This window comes from Diorhabda sublineata, chromosome 2 (assembly GCF_026230105.1).
Source record: "Diorhabda sublineata isolate icDioSubl1.1 chromosome 2, icDioSubl1.1, whole genome shotgun sequence".
NCBI classification, from domain to species: domain Eukaryota; kingdom Metazoa; phylum Arthropoda; class Insecta; order Coleoptera; family Chrysomelidae; genus Diorhabda; species Diorhabda sublineata.
In genome coordinates, this window is record NC_079475.1 from 14,591,935 (window position 1) to 14,609,984 (window position 18,050).

At 32.7% G+C, this 18,050-nt stretch overlaps 2 protein-coding genes across 6 annotated transcripts in view; one reads left to right on the top strand and one right to left on the bottom strand.

The window, feature by feature from the left end:
- The window catches only part of LOC130452679 (uncharacterized), a 30,511-nt gene extending 20,330 nt beyond the window's left edge, over positions 1-10,181 (top strand). For all 4 annotated transcript variants that reach the window (XM_056792069.1, XM_056792068.1, XM_056792071.1 and 1 more), the window contains exons 2-3: positions 5,182-5,402; positions 8,935-10,181. In XM_056792069.1, the coding sequence (XP_056648047.1) occupies positions 5,244-5,402; positions 8,935-10,140 (1,365 nt within the window). In that variant the 5' untranslated portion in view covers positions 5,182-5,243 and the 3' untranslated portion in view covers positions 10,141-10,181. The remainder of the gene's footprint in view (positions 1-5,181; positions 5,403-8,934) is intronic.
- LOC130452677 (E3 ubiquitin-protein ligase MYCBP2) overlaps positions 1-18,050 on the bottom strand; it is a 189,318-nt gene that overhangs the window by 144,768 nt on the left and 26,500 nt on the right. For both annotated transcript variants that reach the window (XM_056792065.1, XM_056792066.1), the window contains exons 18-24: positions 16,367-16,507; positions 16,016-16,194; positions 15,210-15,444; positions 14,882-15,099; positions 14,598-14,795; positions 13,123-13,379; positions 12,617-12,758 (exon numbers count right to left, since the gene is read on the bottom strand). In XM_056792065.1, the coding sequence (XP_056648043.1) occupies positions 12,617-12,758; positions 13,123-13,379; positions 14,598-14,795; positions 14,882-15,099; positions 15,210-15,444; positions 16,016-16,194; positions 16,367-16,507 (1,370 nt within the window). The remainder of the gene's footprint in view (positions 1-12,616; positions 12,759-13,122; positions 13,380-14,597; positions 14,796-14,881; positions 15,100-15,209; positions 15,445-16,015; positions 16,195-16,366; positions 16,508-18,050) is intronic.

Below are 18,050 nucleotides of genomic sequence, written 5' to 3' on the forward strand. Positions count from 1 at the left end.
TTTATATCAATCAATTAAGACTAATTATTGTTCGGAACTATGTAAACATAATTTTGCAAATACATGTGTAGGTATTTAGTAATAAACAATTTGCCCGCCTCATTTCTTATATCCATTCGATTTTTCACTCCTCTTCTTAGGGACTTCATCTTTTTCATTGGGACTTCATACATTTTTTTAGATGTTGGTTCTTCAATTATTCTGGTTAATTCTCTCGTATTGTTGATTTTCTGCATAACGTTTTAAAGATTCAATTTAATTTTACCTCTTCTCTCACCTGATCTTTCGAACTTATTCCATTTTTCCCAATTTTTTACTATATTTTATCCTTCCATTATCTTTTTTAATTTCTTTGTCTTCAATATTTTTTCTCATCTATGTTTTTCTCTCCTAATATTCTTCTTTGTACTTTCCCTTCGAATATTCGAATAATAAGTTTTCTTCTTCTTTCTTCGAGAGATTTTCTGCGGCATAGGTGACAACAAGTCTATTGAAGATTTATAACTTGATTTTTTAGTACTTGAGGTCTTGTCTCTCATAAATCTATTAAATTCCAATATACTTTATTTTTTGATTTGATGCGGTCTTCTACATCTTCTCATCTGTCATTCTTTTCATTTACTATGGTGTTCACTAATTAAAAGACTTCACTTTCCCTATTTCATATTTTCTTAGTGGTTTGTAGTTTTTTTCTCTTAGTTTCTCATATCATCCTGAGTTTTACGTCTTCTAGTCTTGTAGTTCCTGCATTTAGTGCAATGCAGTCTACATACGCCTCTTTTTTTTGTGAAAAGAGAAAATCTTCGAAAAGACTACCTGTGAAGAGGTCCCTGGCGTCCTGAATTCATCCAATTGTCCCAATACCTACCAGCTAAAAGCCCCCTTTTTTACTTTTCTGGATCGCCCTCGTGGACCCTCCCTCAGCTGCAGGAAGTCTTTGTTTACCTTTCGTTTAAGATTAAGTTTTCTTTATTTAGCGTTGTTTCTATTTTTGTTTTCCCATTTCTCTAATCTTATTTCAATTATGAAATTGGGATAAGGTTGGGTTAGGTTAGGTGTGCCTCTTTTTCCGCAATAGATGCAGTGGTCCTTTCCAATTTTTTAAGTATATGTGGCAAAAGATCCGTGTCCTGTGAATGCTTGAAACATGAAACAATCCAGACTACGCTCAGCGCAGTTGGTCAATACTTCCATTCTGGAAATGAGCTCGTTAGTCCTTTTGTCTTTGCTTTCATTACTGTCTCATCTTTTTTGCCATTTTGTTAGGGTCAACTGTTTTATTTTGTTATGTTCTTTTTCTATATGTCTTCTCTCTTCTATAATACACATGCCACTATCCATTAATGTCTTTTTGATTGCAGCCTCTTTTAGTACTCACTCGAAAGCTGTATAACTCTTGTTTCTACGTCTCTATCATAACATGTAGGGGCTGGAACTTTCTCATTTGATTAGAACACTTTTTATATATTTTGATATTTTGGAGATCTCAAGCAAGAGCTGAGCAGTTTAATTACTACATTCTTAATTATATTTTGTTTTAAATTCAAGGTTTGGAGGTCTTAGATTCAAAGATATTGACGCTTGTAATTTTCTATACAGTGGCAGAGTTTAACTCTATAATTCTATGAAGGTTTTAGATTCGTTATTATTATCATTATTTTTTCTTTAAACCAGTTATTAATTTTTGTATTTGCTTTGATTGTCCTTTACTTTGCCAACAATAATTCATACAAATTATACACAGTAATACACAGAAAATCGAGTGATGAGAAGCGCAAGATATAAATCCTTCAATTTAGAGTCCAACAAAATGAAAAATTCTCTTGGTCTATGTTTATTTTATTGCACCTTCCAATATATCAGATTATGTTCAGATTTGTGCCAAATGCTAAATTGGTCGATTTTTAATTAGAGGAGTATCAATTTTTCAAGTGTTTCAAACCATACAACCTCATTTTTTTGCAAGCAACTAATTTTATGAAAATTGCTGATATTATTATAAAAAAAAACAGTAAATAAGGAATTAAATTACTATGGAAAGTACCCCAATTTCCATGTTATGGTTCAACATCTACTAAAAGCTTCTCCATGTTCTCACATTCCTAGTTTAGTTTAAATAAATAGTCTGCCATGATTCTTTGTCCAAGATTTCGGATTATCCATTAGGTAAAACAATGAAAATATATGGGGACCCTTTATCTGGTTGAACAAAAAATTTAGCTTCTTGGTGATCTTGATTTTTTTATTGGATGGTCAATAAGGTCCTCTACAAAGTTTGAGTATTTGTAGTTGGTCAAATATTCAGCAATAAAAACTGAGTAATTATTCGACTGCTAAGGAATATTTTCGGAAAACTGTAAACGGCGGTTCGCATCAACTTGAGCGATCTTTCTCCATGTTATCTAATAGGCCGTTCGTGACGTTTCCTTGTTTGAAATTTTCATTTTCTTCAAATTTTTTAATTTATTTACCACTTTTTAACAGTTAACTCAATGTTCTATATATTGTATATTGATTAATCTAACAGTGACACTAAACACGTTATTTTTATAGTACAGTGTTATTTCAATTTTTTTTCATGTACAATAATCTGTTCACTAATCTATACTGTTGGATTGTCGAGTGTTGCTCCCTGAATCCAAATTGATGCGTTGGAAACAGCTCTTCTTTAAGTATAATTTCGCTAACATGATTATCTGTGCATACTTCCATTGTATTGGATAATGATTAATTTGTAGTATTCTATTGAATATTGTGGTGGTTTGTACGTTGGCTTTCCTTGCATATCCTGGAGCTTTGTGTGGGCTTAACAACTGAATTTCTCTGTACACTTCTGATGGGGTGATTGCTCTTAGGGGAGGTGATAGTTGGTTGGCAGATTCTAAGTAGGTTTCTATCTCGAAATCTATTATTGGATTATTTGATGGAAGTGGGGTGAAAACTTTAGCTAAGTGTTCTGCAAACGTGTTGCTTTTTTCATCATTTGTGCGAACCCAGTTTCCATCTGGTTTTCTTGAAGGGAGGATTGACACAGTGAGCCTCTTGAATTTTCTGGTAGCTTTCCATAGTGTATTATCTTGTGGTGATAAGTTAGAGATATAGTAGTTAAAATTATCGTTTCTGTTTCAACTTAAGGCATTCTTGATATGGTGGATTAATCTGTTCAGAACTGTCTTATCCCCTGGTTGCTTGCAATTTTCTTCTGGTTTTCCTTTTCTCACTAACTAGTTTCCTCATTTACAGGGGGATATTGTGTATTTCATTTTGAATTATTGGCGTTGATTTCCAGGTTGCTTCTTGTATAATAATAATATATTTTGTACTTTAGGTTTATATTGGTGTTTATTATGTGTTGAAATTGCTCCCAGTTAGTTCTCTTGCCATATAATTTTGGAAGCGGTATTTTCCAGATAACGTTTGTACTTAGTGTTATTAAAATAGCTGTGTGATCTGAATCTAGACTTAAATCGCTTTCAATATGAAAGTGTATATCTGATAAGCCCTTAGTTTCTGCAATATCTATTAGGTCCGGTACTAAAGCTAAAACTTCAAAATATGAACTGGCTAATCGGCAGACGAAACAGTTAACAATGAAAAATAAGTTACTTATGTATAAAATAATCCAAAAATCAATATGGCATAGAGCTATGGGGTTGCAGTAAGCCATCCAACACCAAGATACTGCAAACTTTTCAATCTAAAATTCCACACCACCAAAATGCATTAATATCCAAGCTTTACACTGATCCAATGGAACAGGGAAGATTGAAAGGTGCTGACCAGAAGACCTCATAGAGGGATCTACGGAGATCCATCAGTGGATGATGCCCGCCCGTATAATTTACTCGTTACTCTATATTTTTTTGAGTAGATTGTAAATTTGCAATTAAAAAAAATTGTGATTTTAACAATAAACATGTTATTGATTAATAAGAACGGTGAGAATTTTATTTTCTACCACCTTCAAATCTTTTTTGTTATTTGAAGAACTGAAAACAATATGTTTGGTTTAGTCCATCCATAACAAGAAACATCACAATTTCGTTTTTTTTCCAAAATCAATCAGAATTGCATCGAAAATATCAGTTTCAGAATATATTATACCCCTTGTAATTTAAGGTTTATGGTGTTTTTGAGCGTTAAAAAAATTTTGAAACAAGAATTAGAGTAAGAATCGATCTTCAAAATATGATCAAATCTCGGTATTTAGGGGTAGACATTTTAGTTGTATCACCCGATAAAATATTTATAGATTCCTTACTATTCAGCTATATTTTCCATATAATAGATTTATTTATAAAAAGAAGATTTTTATTTTATTTAGCTTGAGTCTGATTTCGTTTTTCACATTTTTTTCACTTTGCTCCGTTGTTTGCTCCCTCGTGATTATTCTGCAATCTTGCGTCACAATTTTGATGTGAATTTTAAGATATTCAAATAGCTCAACTCACATTTATTTTAACTTTAGTTTACTATTTTGATTGACAAAAATAATTAACATAAACATTATAGTTTTCACGTGAAAATAAATATTTCTCCTACAAATTAATACTCATCAGGCTTAATATTAAGCTTTTATAGTCCGGAGCGGTCAATACTGCCGTGTGCAATCATAGGGCCAAATATATCCGGCGTTATTGCGAAAAACTGGTTATTTTTGTTTAAAACGCAATTGTTTCAACAAATTATGAACAAATGGTTTTTTCGGTTCGGACAATTTTTTTATGCAAATATGGCCTATTTTAAGAATATAAGGTTTCTTGTCATTTTTCCGTATAATGCATATTTGAAAATTTATTAATTTTTGAAAGTCGAAAAATCAAGGAATCTTACTAACTTTAGATGTTAATAACATTTGGCCACCTGAACATTTTTTAAAATTGAATTGTTTTTTGAACCTTACTCTACAAATTGGTATACTTCCATATTAGTGCAGATCAGGCGTTTGGCACTTATGGCGATTAACATTTTAAGTGCTTTCTCAACGTTGCAGCCCGTGGCGACAAGCCTCGATCACCGCGCGCTGAATGCAAGCGGCTCTGTTCTGACGCTAATTTGAAGTAATTAATTTACTACTTTTTTTATCATTTTCATTATTTGCAGAAGCTCCATTATTATAAGTATTACAGTTTTAGTTTCATTGTACATATGAAAATGATAATTATTAATATTTTGTTGCAGTTTTTCTTCGGAACAAAAGGCATTATCCAGAAAACAGTATGTAGCTGAAATGGAACGTGACAATGACAATTTTTAAACATTTCCATCTCCTCAGTTTCTTGTCTATCGCACTGTACAGTCCGACATATTCGCAAAGCATACCCGATGATAGAAAATATGGCTGCACATGGCATGGAGGTTCCGTAGCAAAACTATCTTGCAATTGTGAGCCTTGGGCTGAGGTAAAAACATTTTTATTCCAGAATTTTTTCTTAATTATAAAAATAGCAACGTAACTGAAAACAAATTTTTAATTTGATTATAGGTAGGAGGATCCATTAAACAAGAAATCACATGAATTTAGAAACACCCTGTATATTTAATGAAGAACGTTGGGTTATAAAGTAAATCTGAACCATTTGCATTTTATTGTAGTTCGTTTAATGGAATATTAGAATAGCATATTTTAAAATATTTCGTTACACAGGGAGACTAGATATTCTTGAGCAATTTCTTCTTTCTTCTCCATCTTTCATCTTTATTTTTCCTATCCATAAATTATCCCATTTTCAAGATTTTTCAATTTATATTATTCTCACTACTCTTCAGATTTAACAAATATTGAAACCAGTTATATTACATTACCTGGTTTCATCACTTTTTCTTGTTCCATATCATGTTTTCTCAATTTCTCTTTTATTTCTTTACGTTGTCTCTATATATCTTTTGGCTTCTTCTTAACTCATCATGTCTTATTTTAATGTGTTTGATCCTTTATTTGAGATTTATTTTCCCGGCGTTTATCTTTTTTTCATGTCCTCAATATATGTTGTCATCTTCAGCATCAAATATAGGAGCTTAACTTGAGTTCTGCGCTTTGCTTAGAGTACTGCATACGGGTAGAGCTTGAAAACGAAATCTCGAATATTGTTTTGTAATAGTGGAAATTTTGGTCGTTTTTTCATCTATATAAAGAAAATATTTTTGTTTCAATTTCAACATAAAATCAAGTTGTGCAGCGGAGTTTATTGTCAATTCTCACCATATATTTCGAGGCATTTCCCAAAGTATATTGTTCTATTTTTAGAAGGCAGACAGCCTAATTGTTTGACCTTGGAGTAGTCGAAATATTGAAAATTAGGCCGAGAAGACCCTTGCAATGGATCATTTGTCTACTACATGCAAATGAACTTCTTTTGGGGCACCTATTTCAATACCTTGATGTACACACTACGGGTCCTAGAGGATTTTCTAGCCCAATAGGTAAATTGCGAAGAACTACCAATTCCAAATTGTGAAAAAATTGAAATGAATTTGCCAGAAATTGATTGGGAAGACTTAACTGCTGACCAGAAGTATTGATTGACATTTGTCATGCAGTATAAACCGATGTATTGTCCGAAGACTTAGCAGAAAGATAACCAGGAAACGTTGCTCATTCTCGTTAGTTGCAAATAGTATTTTACATTTATATGTCTCATGTCAAATTCCTTCTCGAAATCTGGAAGTTCTTGCCGAATCTGTTATTAAGGTTTAGTCGAATGTGGTTCAACTTCAAAGTGAAACGTTATAAAAGGATGAAGCAAAACAGAAGTCGTTAATCCAGTTATTCAAAAAAATGCATTTCTTCTAGCAAGGATAACTGACTCTAGGAGCATATTGGGAAACTTCGGTTTAAAACGATAATGGCGGCTAGATCAAGACCTAATGAAAGTATTAGGTGCTTTGAAGTATCTCTTCTTAGTTTTGATCCATCTGAATATATAGATTGAATAAATTGAAATGATTGCAAATGCACTGAATCTCCAATCTAGTCACGATTGATTGATGGAGAAATTAAGAAGATGATTCAGACAGGGGATGACACAGATTTTCCACGATATCCCTGTCATTCCCAGGCGATTGAGAGATGTGTCAAAATTGTCTCCGAAGCCGCACTAGCAGTATCAGGATATAAAGTTAGAGATGCTTTTATGTTAACTAAAATCACGAAATATTATACCAAAATATCCAATGTACTAGTTTAGACAACAAAAACGAACATCTATTTCACAATTTTTTGTTATAATTAAGTTCTTACTTCTACTAAAAGTTCGGTCTTTCCTTTTCGATGACTCATCGGTTAATGCTCCATTTTCTAAAAGCTGTTTTTTTTTCTATTTTATCTATATACAAACATCCGGTCCACCTCAGGGTTTTCGCTGTTATCAATCTTCAAAGAAATGTTTTTTCTTCGAAGTTTGACAACTTTTTATAAAAATTGAACTATGACCTATTCTCTAATTGTATTTGTAATTGATATCAGTTAACTGCGATTTAAAAGTAAAATATTCAGCTTTACAAATCCATAATGTGGAATATTATGGAACACGTCTTGAAAAAGACAGAAAAATTAAACGTTTTAATTGAAAATATGGGCAATGATTCAGATAATTTCAAAAAACAACTATCGTTAAATCATTATGATATTCAGTTTCATATTTTTTTAAAAAATGATGGTGTCAAGTAGTTCTAAATCTAAATAACCCTTTTCTTTTTAAATAATCATTTTTTTAATATAATTCTGAATAGACATTGAACTACTACCTTCTCAGATATACCTACGTATTACAGAAATTCCTAAAGTTTTGACCAACTGTATAGAATATAAAAACAAGATATAGTTTCATCGAATATATAAAATATTTCAACTATTCAACCATATTTCAAAATTATTTAACTAGGTATCATAAACATTCATAAAATATTGCATCACTTTAATTTATACTTTTGTAGAATTTTATTTTAATGAATTGCTTTGTGTTTATTTTCTAACGTCACTAGTTTCACCGACATCATACCAGTGCAGTGCCGGCAATTTCAAGATGCTGCAGGAAATTAATATTTTCATTGGAAATCTTAATTCTAGTGGGTAGTCGAGTTCCAAATCGTTTGAACAATAAGGCAGTCATTAAATCTGCGTGAATTGAGATGCTTACGCCGCGCAACGGTTGCCGAATCATGGTTGCGGAAAAATTTACGCACACTAAGGCCGAATACACACGGATGAACTCGGAGAAGCTCATTTCTGACGCAAATCACTGCACTTGTAATAGTAACAACTTTTATTTGAGGAATTATAGACAGTGCAACTGGATGTCAACCAGTCGGCAACGCGTTGGCAACTAGCTTAAAGAAACTCGATCTGTTGATTCGCTGGCAAACCGAATCACCTGCCTTTCAAAGGTTGCAATGGACTAAGGTTATTTTGTTTTCAATCTGATCACAACACATTTCAACAGTTTAGTGAGTCGCTCTACTAAAATAACAGTTTTCATATTATTTATATTTATTTATTAAAAAGGCAAGCACAAGAGGAAAACCCTTTTACACTTAATTCGAGTGGTGCCTGACGAGTGGAGATGCCTATCGATATTGATCTTGAACTTTTGTAACTGGTAGTCTTCTGGAAAGACGTGCCTTAGTTGCTGATTGCCTGCCGAGTGGAGATGCCTGTCGATATTAATCTTGAACTTCTGTAGCTGGTAGTCTTTGGGGAAAACGTGCCTTGGTAGCTGATTACACTACTCTAAAAGAAGAAGTCCCGATAAATTGACGTTTTGAGCATCTGCAGTCTCTGCTACACCGTTTGCATTTAATTCGAAGTTCAAATTTCAAAAGACTTATGGGACAAATTACTATTATTTTTTAGTACAATTTTTCATAATCAAAGTTTTTTATAAATATTTGTGAACATTATGTTCGGTATAATATTAGCCTATTTTATTGTTTCAGATGATCCTAAAACCCAACTCTATCGACTCCTATTCTACTTCGGAAATCCTCATAAACGGCTGTAAATCGATCAGAATAGAAGCGAACGCAATATCGCAAATGAGAAACCTGAGAACTTTGGCTCTTAGTAACGTAGGATCTATAGATTTTTCTAGCGACAGTATCAATTGGTATGGATACAAAGACTACAGCGGACGATTAGAAGAAGAAAGATTCGACATATCAGTCCCATCTTTGAAAATACACGTTTACGCAAGCAACATATCCCGAATATCTAGTCACGCTTTTGCTGGACGTATCAGCGAGATCACTTTAGAAGATTTGAATATAGTAAATTTAGAACCGTTGGCTTTCGTTAATTTGTTACAAACCGAAAAAATATCACTAAGAAATACGGTTTTGATAAATGTGGGAGTACAAGCTTTCAAGAAATTTTCTACGGAACATTTCGAACTAATCAGTGTCACAGCCGATTTATTACCCAGCAGGGCTATTTCTAATATCACCGTTTACCAAAACGTTACCATCCACAATTGTGTATTCAATACAATCCGTTCCGGAGGATTCACAATTTACAATCCGAAAGTATTACAAGTTACGAACAATAAAGTGCAACATTTAAGCGGTGAAGCTTTCAAAGTAATTTCGAGAGGTTTCGTCCTGTTTCGAGATAACGATTTTGGATTTGTCGATGACGGTGCTTTTCTTGGTGTAAAAATAAGAAAAGATACTCATCCCGGCGATCCGACTTTTATATTCGATTCCAATAGATTATCAAATTTGAGTAGTTCTGCTTTGCAAACATTCGAACCAGGCGTTCAATTTAAAAATATTTATCTCGGTGAAAGCTGTGATTGTTTAGGTGTCGAAGAAAAAATTAAAGAGAGTGAGTATTACGCGGAACTTCAATGTCTGAACGACGGTCAATATACGACGGTGGAATATTTCAAAGTCCACATGTGCTCGGTTGTCAGCAACTATTTTGTTATGATAATTATCGTTTCCGTTATCGGTTGTTTGCTTATAGTCGTCGTTTCTGGCTTGTTACTGTATTACAAGTTCGTTTACAGGACTAGGAAATACGGAAATAAGAATAGTTCCAAAAAAGGACCTTTAAGTCTTATCGTACCAGATGGTAGAACGTATAGAGAAACAGAATTGCACGTTATTGTTGAAAGAACTGATCTCCTTACAACTGATTTGTAAATATTCATTATTATATTTATTTATTAAAATATTATCAACTATTTTTATTTTCTTAATTATCTCATTGCTTGAAAGAAATTTTTGCACTGAACCCTACTTAAAATGGCCTTTTAAAATTACAATTTTAGTTTGAATAATCTGATTGGCGTCCTTTGCGAATATAAAACTATGAACGAAGTATCAGTCAAATTAATAATAATTAAATAATACATAATTAAAGATGACACCTTAATGGGGTTAAAATTGGCAATCTATAAAACTGACAGAAATATGAAATACAGACAATTTATAATGATGATAAACTTGATTAATGAGGTTAGAGTTCGGAGTAATAAATAAGTCGTTGATAATGGTGCTACACTGTGATAAGGGTCGTTTTGGATAACTAAAGTATACTTCATCCTAAGAAAAGAAGGACTTGGGACTAGAGGCGAGGACTTAAGACTAGTGGCGATCCGGTATTTTAAGAGAAAGTGGTGTTAACAAACTGACATATATATATTGATATGATTTTATTTTTTGTTGTGTCTGAAACATTTACTGAATAAATATCACTAAAAAAAGCAATTCACCTATTATTATACAAAAGTATAATCATATAAACATAAAAATCACAACTTTTTTCTTACTCACGCCTCAATATAAACATGTTGTAACTTAAGACAAGTTTTTGATTCTATAAAGAGTAAAACAGTTTTACTTTCTTCTAATTATTCTTTTTTTTTTTTTGTTAATTGACAATGCAGTACGTTTTTATAATAAATAGTATGGAGTGCGATAAATATGAAATTCGTGTATTTGTTGACTAATTATTGGAAACAGAAATTAAAAGAAGCCGTTGCAGTAAGTCAAATATATGAAATTGAAGGGGAAGACCCTAATAGTCTTAATGCGTAGAATATTGAAGTTACAAGAAAAGCCACACGAATCAATCAAGATTCAATGGAAACGTCGAGAAAAGGTATGTAAATAGCTCCTTGCACCGCCGAAAGATGGTCGTTTCATTAGACGTAGTGTTACTTGTGACGATTAAACAAAGGACAATTATCATAGCCCGTCACAAACAGAGATCGATTCGAGGGGAAAATTTTATTTGTCTTGTGAAATTATTAAGGTTTAGGGTACTTCTAAATCATTTCAGATTAACAAACTATCAATACCGATGAACGCTGAATATTAAGGCTTTCTTTATGTACGATTATTTACTACAAAATGAACATTAGAACACGAAGTTATTTATGGGACACTCTATATATTAAGAAAGTGTGTTATAAGCAGGCAGCATTCCCAAAGTAGATAATCTTCTTTAATCGAATTTCAAAACAAGTCAATGTTTTTGTCATCTCTAAAAGATGTTTAGTCTGCATTTTTCTTATACAAAATAGACAAAATACAAAAAAAATCACCAATCATTGAACGAATCTTGAGTCATGGGCTGCCAAACATAAAATACTTTAGAATTTTTAATGTAACTCCACTATAATTATTATCGTCATATGAAAATCACAAAGCACACAAAATTTCTTTTTTCATCACATTCTTCAAGAAAGTTTTATCATTTTTAAACAATGAGAAACAGTGTACGGCCTCTGATATCTGATGTAGTGACCAAATTTTCTATAAATTTCAATCTATTTTGAAAATTAATACAAAGCTTCGTCATGAAGAAGCAAGGATAAAAAAGGAATGATTATGATCATAATATTCGTTCCATACTATTTTCCTTAAAAAAATATAAGATGGAACAAACTACATCTTCAAGCTATACCGCAACTATATGAAAAATTTTCTTTTGGAGTTTCTCTGGAGTGTCTTCTAATTATTGCAAAAACATAATTCTGTATTCTGAAGGTCAAATTTGGCAGTGTTGTTCAATGTAGATTCAACAACACGCTGCTTATAATCACTACCATTGATTTTTTTAATATTGAATACAAAGTATTTCAAAATCTCTCCTTCGCAACTTATAATTGTCACTCTATCTAACTGATCATATTCGTAGTTACGTTGTTGAAAACACCAAAATTATTACACAATTTATTTTTGGTACGAGCGGAATAGTTTGCAAAAATATTTGCCAATTACCAAAGAAATCATTTTTCGTTGGATGCTTAAGATTAAATGATTTGTACAACAGTGTTTATTCAAATGGAATATAATAATTTTTTAAACTTAGATGAACACAGCTAACGTGAGAATAACTCAGAACTTGTTTAATTTGGGGTTACTATACACGGATATTTTGTACGCAACAGTAATATACGTCTGGTTAACTCAATACAGAGTTGAAGATCTTATCTTTTCTTCTATTACGTACCTACTCTCTGTTTTAATATAGGAAGTCTTCTTCAGATCATTTGTAAACATCTGCTGAGTTGCTTCGCCACGTCACGTCAAAAACTTCTGCGCATTCCAACCATACACTGTTTATGTACATAAGAACAAAAAAACCCAAAAAAATAGTTCAAAAACTTACCTATATGGCAGCAATCCATCTAAAGCTTGTTGTACTGTAGGTGGCGAAGTAAGGGCAAGACCTTTCGAAAGTAATGGTCCGTGGCGCGAGAATATTTCCATCGCTACATTTTCTGCTGCCTCTATGTCGACATCAGCTTCGTCTGTAAAATTATTTTAATCACTAGGACATACTCAAGATACCGTGGACTGCTATGCATATAAACGATGCAGCCCTTGATACGGCACGAGAGAAGAAGAAGAAGAAAAAGAAGAAGAAACACGCCGTATTCAATAAAAGTGCAAATACTGAAGAAATCGTTCACAAATTACCAGTTTCTGTTATATTTATAAAACAGAAAAAGTTCTAAAATTGAAGACAAGATGAATGAAATTGTAGTATATTTTTTATCCAGAAATAAGGGCGATTATATTGGGAAAAACATGAACTTCTATTGAAAATTGTGTATCTTTAAATACTGAATGCCACACAAAATGAAAATTTTTTTAGATAATACAACAACATACCGCCATTAATGGGAAACAAAATATCTTTTTTCATCAAACTGGCAGCACACATTCCACCCAGAAACGCCAATTCAGCTTCCAAATGTTTCAAATCATTCTGGGATTGATTACTATCCTGGTGCCATTCGTAACCGATCACCAAACATTTGAAGCCATAAGCAGACAGACGTTCATCTTTCAGATAATCAGAAGCAGTTTCTAGAGAAAAGATGACTTCGTGTCCAGGAAGTATGACGGAATTTGTAGGCCACTGCAATCTAAAACAAAATATCTTGTGAATATTTATAATCAAGAAACAATATGGATTGATTTAAAATCATAGAAATACCGAAAAAATTTACGAAAATACATTTCTTGAGAAGATTTTCGTTTTAAAATGTTTCTTCAAGCTTCATTTTGATTAACTTAATTTGTAAAATTCAAATTTCGGTCATAGAAGAACTTACTTGATTCTAATAGTCAAAGATTCGCTCCAACTTTTTTGAAAGGTATATTTTTGATTGTAGCTGCTCAAATTGGGATACTTTGAGGCTGTATTTTGTGGAAGGTCAAAACACATTTCATCGCCACAATTTTTGGCATGTTTTTGTAACTTCAATTATTATTCTACATTTCTTTCTATTCTGCACCTGTTTGTTGCAGTCAGGTACCCCATTTTTCGTATCCTGTGGTCGTGACGAGCCTGACTTGTCTATTCGGAAGCATGCTGTGGTTCTAAACGTGCATTTTACACAAATATTTTGAGTTGCACCTTCACAACATTCAATTGGTACAAACCTCAGTTTGCTGTTCAAATGCTGGACTTCGCAAGCCAGATAATTGAGCGCTTTACAACGTTTACCAACATCTTGTTTTCGGATGAAGCTCATTTTCATCTTAATGGACACGTCAACAAACAAAGTTTCCGGTACTGGAGTGCAACCCATCCGAAACACAAACATCAAAAATCCCTACGTTCACCAAGAGTAACCGTTTGCGATGTCAGAGCAAGGAGTTGTAATGCCTTACTTTCTTGAAAATGAAAGTGGATGTACAGTCACTAGACGATTTTTTCATGCTTGAACTGCAAAACTAGACATATAGATCTTGATTCGAGTATGACGGAACAACTTCGCACACCACTAGATCTCTGCTACGAGTTCTGGCAAATTGACCTCCAGAAGAGGTGACACAAATTGGTCTCCGCGCACTCCAAATTTAACACCAATGGACTTTTTTCGGTAGATTTATGCCAAATCTAAGGTTAACGCTAACAAACCGACTTTCCTGGCACAATTGAAAGAAAATATCCGTCACGGATTAGCAGTCATCACGGAGAATACCTCTCGAGGAAACTTTTTCAATGAACTCTTTTCTTAAAATTGTTTTTTGATCGTGAACTTGGTTTTGGGACACCTAGTAGTATTGTAAATATGTATTATAAAAGAATACGTAGAAAAATAAATGAACATTACAGTATGTAATTTCAATTTTACCTTCCACTGAACTTATGTAGGACGGGCCAATACGGCATAGGTGGCGAATCACCGTCTTCCACATACATAACTTGATTTTTATCCTTCTGAAAGTCCAGAGCAGGTACGAACAATTGCAGAGAATCTTCGGGTTGAACGGTGGAACAAGCTGGATCGAATTCTAAGCTCATCCATTTAACGCTATCCGGAAACAGTACTCTAAAAATTTGATCATCAATAAATTTAACATCTAAATTATGCGTCAACGTTTTATTAAGCGTACATATTCAAACTATCGTATTTACCTGTAATTAGATACAGTAGCTGGTTTGTAAGGATGTTCGCTTTCAACGAGAGTGTAATGATGGCTAGTAGTTTCGATTTTGTGGTCTAAACTATCGTGATTTGAAGACGAACTTAAAGTCGACGCAGACTTCATTGTAACACTTGAAGTTCCCATCAAATTAAGTGCTGCTACGTGGGGAAGCAGCTCTTGTATCAAATTCAATATATGTACTGCACTCTGAAACGAAACATGTAATTTTTACTCAACTATTACGACACTGCTATGCGGAATAAATATAATTTAAGATTGTTTTATTAAAAATTGATTAGGAATCAGATATAACTCACTTTTGAATCGCTGGTTACCAAGGGACTTATATGTGCCAATACTAAAGGAAGTAAGGTAGTTACTATACAAGATTTACTAAGAATGTCTGCAGAAGGGACTTCCTCTACTTTCTCTCTCGCTGTTACAAGTAAATTGCTTGCCTTTTGGATGATCGCACTAGTCATCGATAATGCTGCTACACGTGCCTGCTGTTCTAGCTTTGTTGTAGCAGCTCTCCCACTTTCGAGAGGATTACTAAAAAATAAATAATAGTTATAGAGTGGATTATAACAAGAATTGATAATAATAAGATGAAAATATTGAAAATATAATGCCCCAAGAGCTGAGCCCTGGAGCACTCCAGGAGTTGCGTTAATTGCTACGAACTTAAAACCAAGGTAAGTAACTGTTTTCTATCCGTGTAGTATGACATAAAAAAATTGATAAATGAATCGGTTAAAACAATGTTGGATAGCTTAGTGAGAAAAATGCTATGATCCAAGCGATCAAAGCCTTGGAAAAATCTGAATAAATATCATCCTCAATTGTAACAATACTTCTGAGAGCTGTTTTACTAAGTGGACAAATCTCTTGCTTAATACTGTTATTCGATTTCTAAGAAGACTTTTATACTTTTTGCATTTTCCTTTCGTTATAAATATTTATACAAGCTACACCTTCTACTCTCTTCTTGTCTTTTCTAATTTAATTTTATTCATAACTTTTATTGTCGCATCGTAGCATTTCTTGGAGTACGCTATACCATGATACTTTCTTTGGAACATAATTTCAAAACGAAATTAGTTATAAACTGATTTCAACTTACCTATAATATAAAATGATGGGAATCTGTCCTCTGGTGAGTGTAGTGCCATTAAAACTCAAAGAACAAGTAGAAAATGTGAAAATTGTATTATCAGATCCTTTCACTGAATTCAATCCTCCGTCTCCATTGTTTGTTCTTCCACCATGGTTTCTAAGTCTGACAGCATATTTAATATTTTCCTATATGGAAAAACCATCGAAAATAACAAAAGAAAACAACTTATACATTATATTAGAAACTAGATTCACGTTTTATTTTGATCATTTCATGATAAAAAGACGAGAATGAATTAGAATACAAAAGATTTTTAGTTTCAGAATGATCCATATTAATTGTTTATTTGTAACTAACCTTAATAGCTATGGCGCGATCAAATTTAATTTCAATAATATCTGGAGGAAAATCCTCAGGACCAAATGATCCCCTGGTAATTTCCAAGCTATTCCATCGATGAGAATGAGCATGGCTGTCTACGGTATTGAGGGATGTTGTCTGAAAATAACATGAATTATCACTTTGAATTTCCATCTAAGGTAGAGATAGTCAAGAAATTAATATTTCATTTATATTTCCATGCTTTTTTGTGAATTATACTTATTATTCTAAACACTATCTGATCAATCGCAACTCAAAAAGAACTTTTTTCATAAGTCAAGATGAGAAGGTATGTATTTTATCGGTACTATGTTTTGTTTGTTCGTTCTATGTTTCTATTTAAACGTCTGTACACTTTGCATAGAACGCAGATTGAAATTATGCCCAGCACAAATCTAAATTTGTATTTTTGGTTCGCATGTGAAAAGTTTACGCTCGAAGCTGCGCAACGTCTCTTTTCCAATAGCTGCCCAAATATTTGTTGGATTATAACTTAAGGATATTATCATAAGAACATTTCTAGTTTTTAATGGAGTTTAATCAACTAAACTAAAACCTGCTTTGCCAAGCGTACTTATAAGGCGTATTTCAACAGCTTATATGCTAGGGTAGAACGGAAAAAATGTTCCACGAACCAAAATGTGCCATTCATAAACACTACTTCTTATAGTTACATCGATAGAGTAAGTCATTTGCATTTCAAAATCGGTTAAATTGTATCAAACTTTTGGTAGTTCGCAACATTTACAGAAATAGTGATCTACCCAGAACCCTCTACATTTCATCACCCCTCTAACCATCTCAAATCATTTAAATGGCTCCATTAAATTTTGAAGAAGATTTCAATTTTGCCTGTAAAAGCAGGTGATGCCTAAGACACTTTCTCTATCATTCTCTCTATAGCTTGTGTATGACATGGAAACAGAATCCATATTGAACATCGTTTGTGTGCTTGCTAAAATGGGCTATTCACTTAATTCAAAATTCTGTCAATCAATCATCATATGTGGTAACTACAAAATTTATTTTAAGTTTCTAAATGCTCTTGATTTTAAGTCTCTTCTGTTTCAAAATCAGTTTTTTTGATAATTTTTACAAGATAGCTAAAAATTTTCGACTAATTTTAAGTCTACCAAAATATGATATAGACACTGACAATTTTTTATTTATATTAATCAATAGATCACATTCGTCATGAATATCGAAATAGGAATAAAATGAAACTAGAACTTTGTTCTAATAAGAAAAATTAATTTTTCCTTAGTCCTTACATCTCAATATGTAGCAGTACCTAATCAATAATAAACATAAACATATTAAAAGGTTTAAGAAATAAGATATAAAAAATTAAACAAATGTATTTTAGGTATAGTAAATTCTTTTATGCGTAATTTGTATCTTCAGGTGTAAGAAATATCCATTTCTTTCTATTATCTGGAAAAACTAGATACCTGAGCCATTCCTAATAAATGATTAGAGCCATTTAAGCAAGATGGTTTCATTTTAATACAAAATGATTTTCTGATATTTATGGAAGGTTGCTGCATACAAACTCAAAACTCGATTAGCACAAGTAATTTATCTAGAATGGGCCAAGTGTCCTGGATTTCTTTTTGATAAATCGAGTGAGAAATGCCCAGAAGATATTTCATTGCATTCT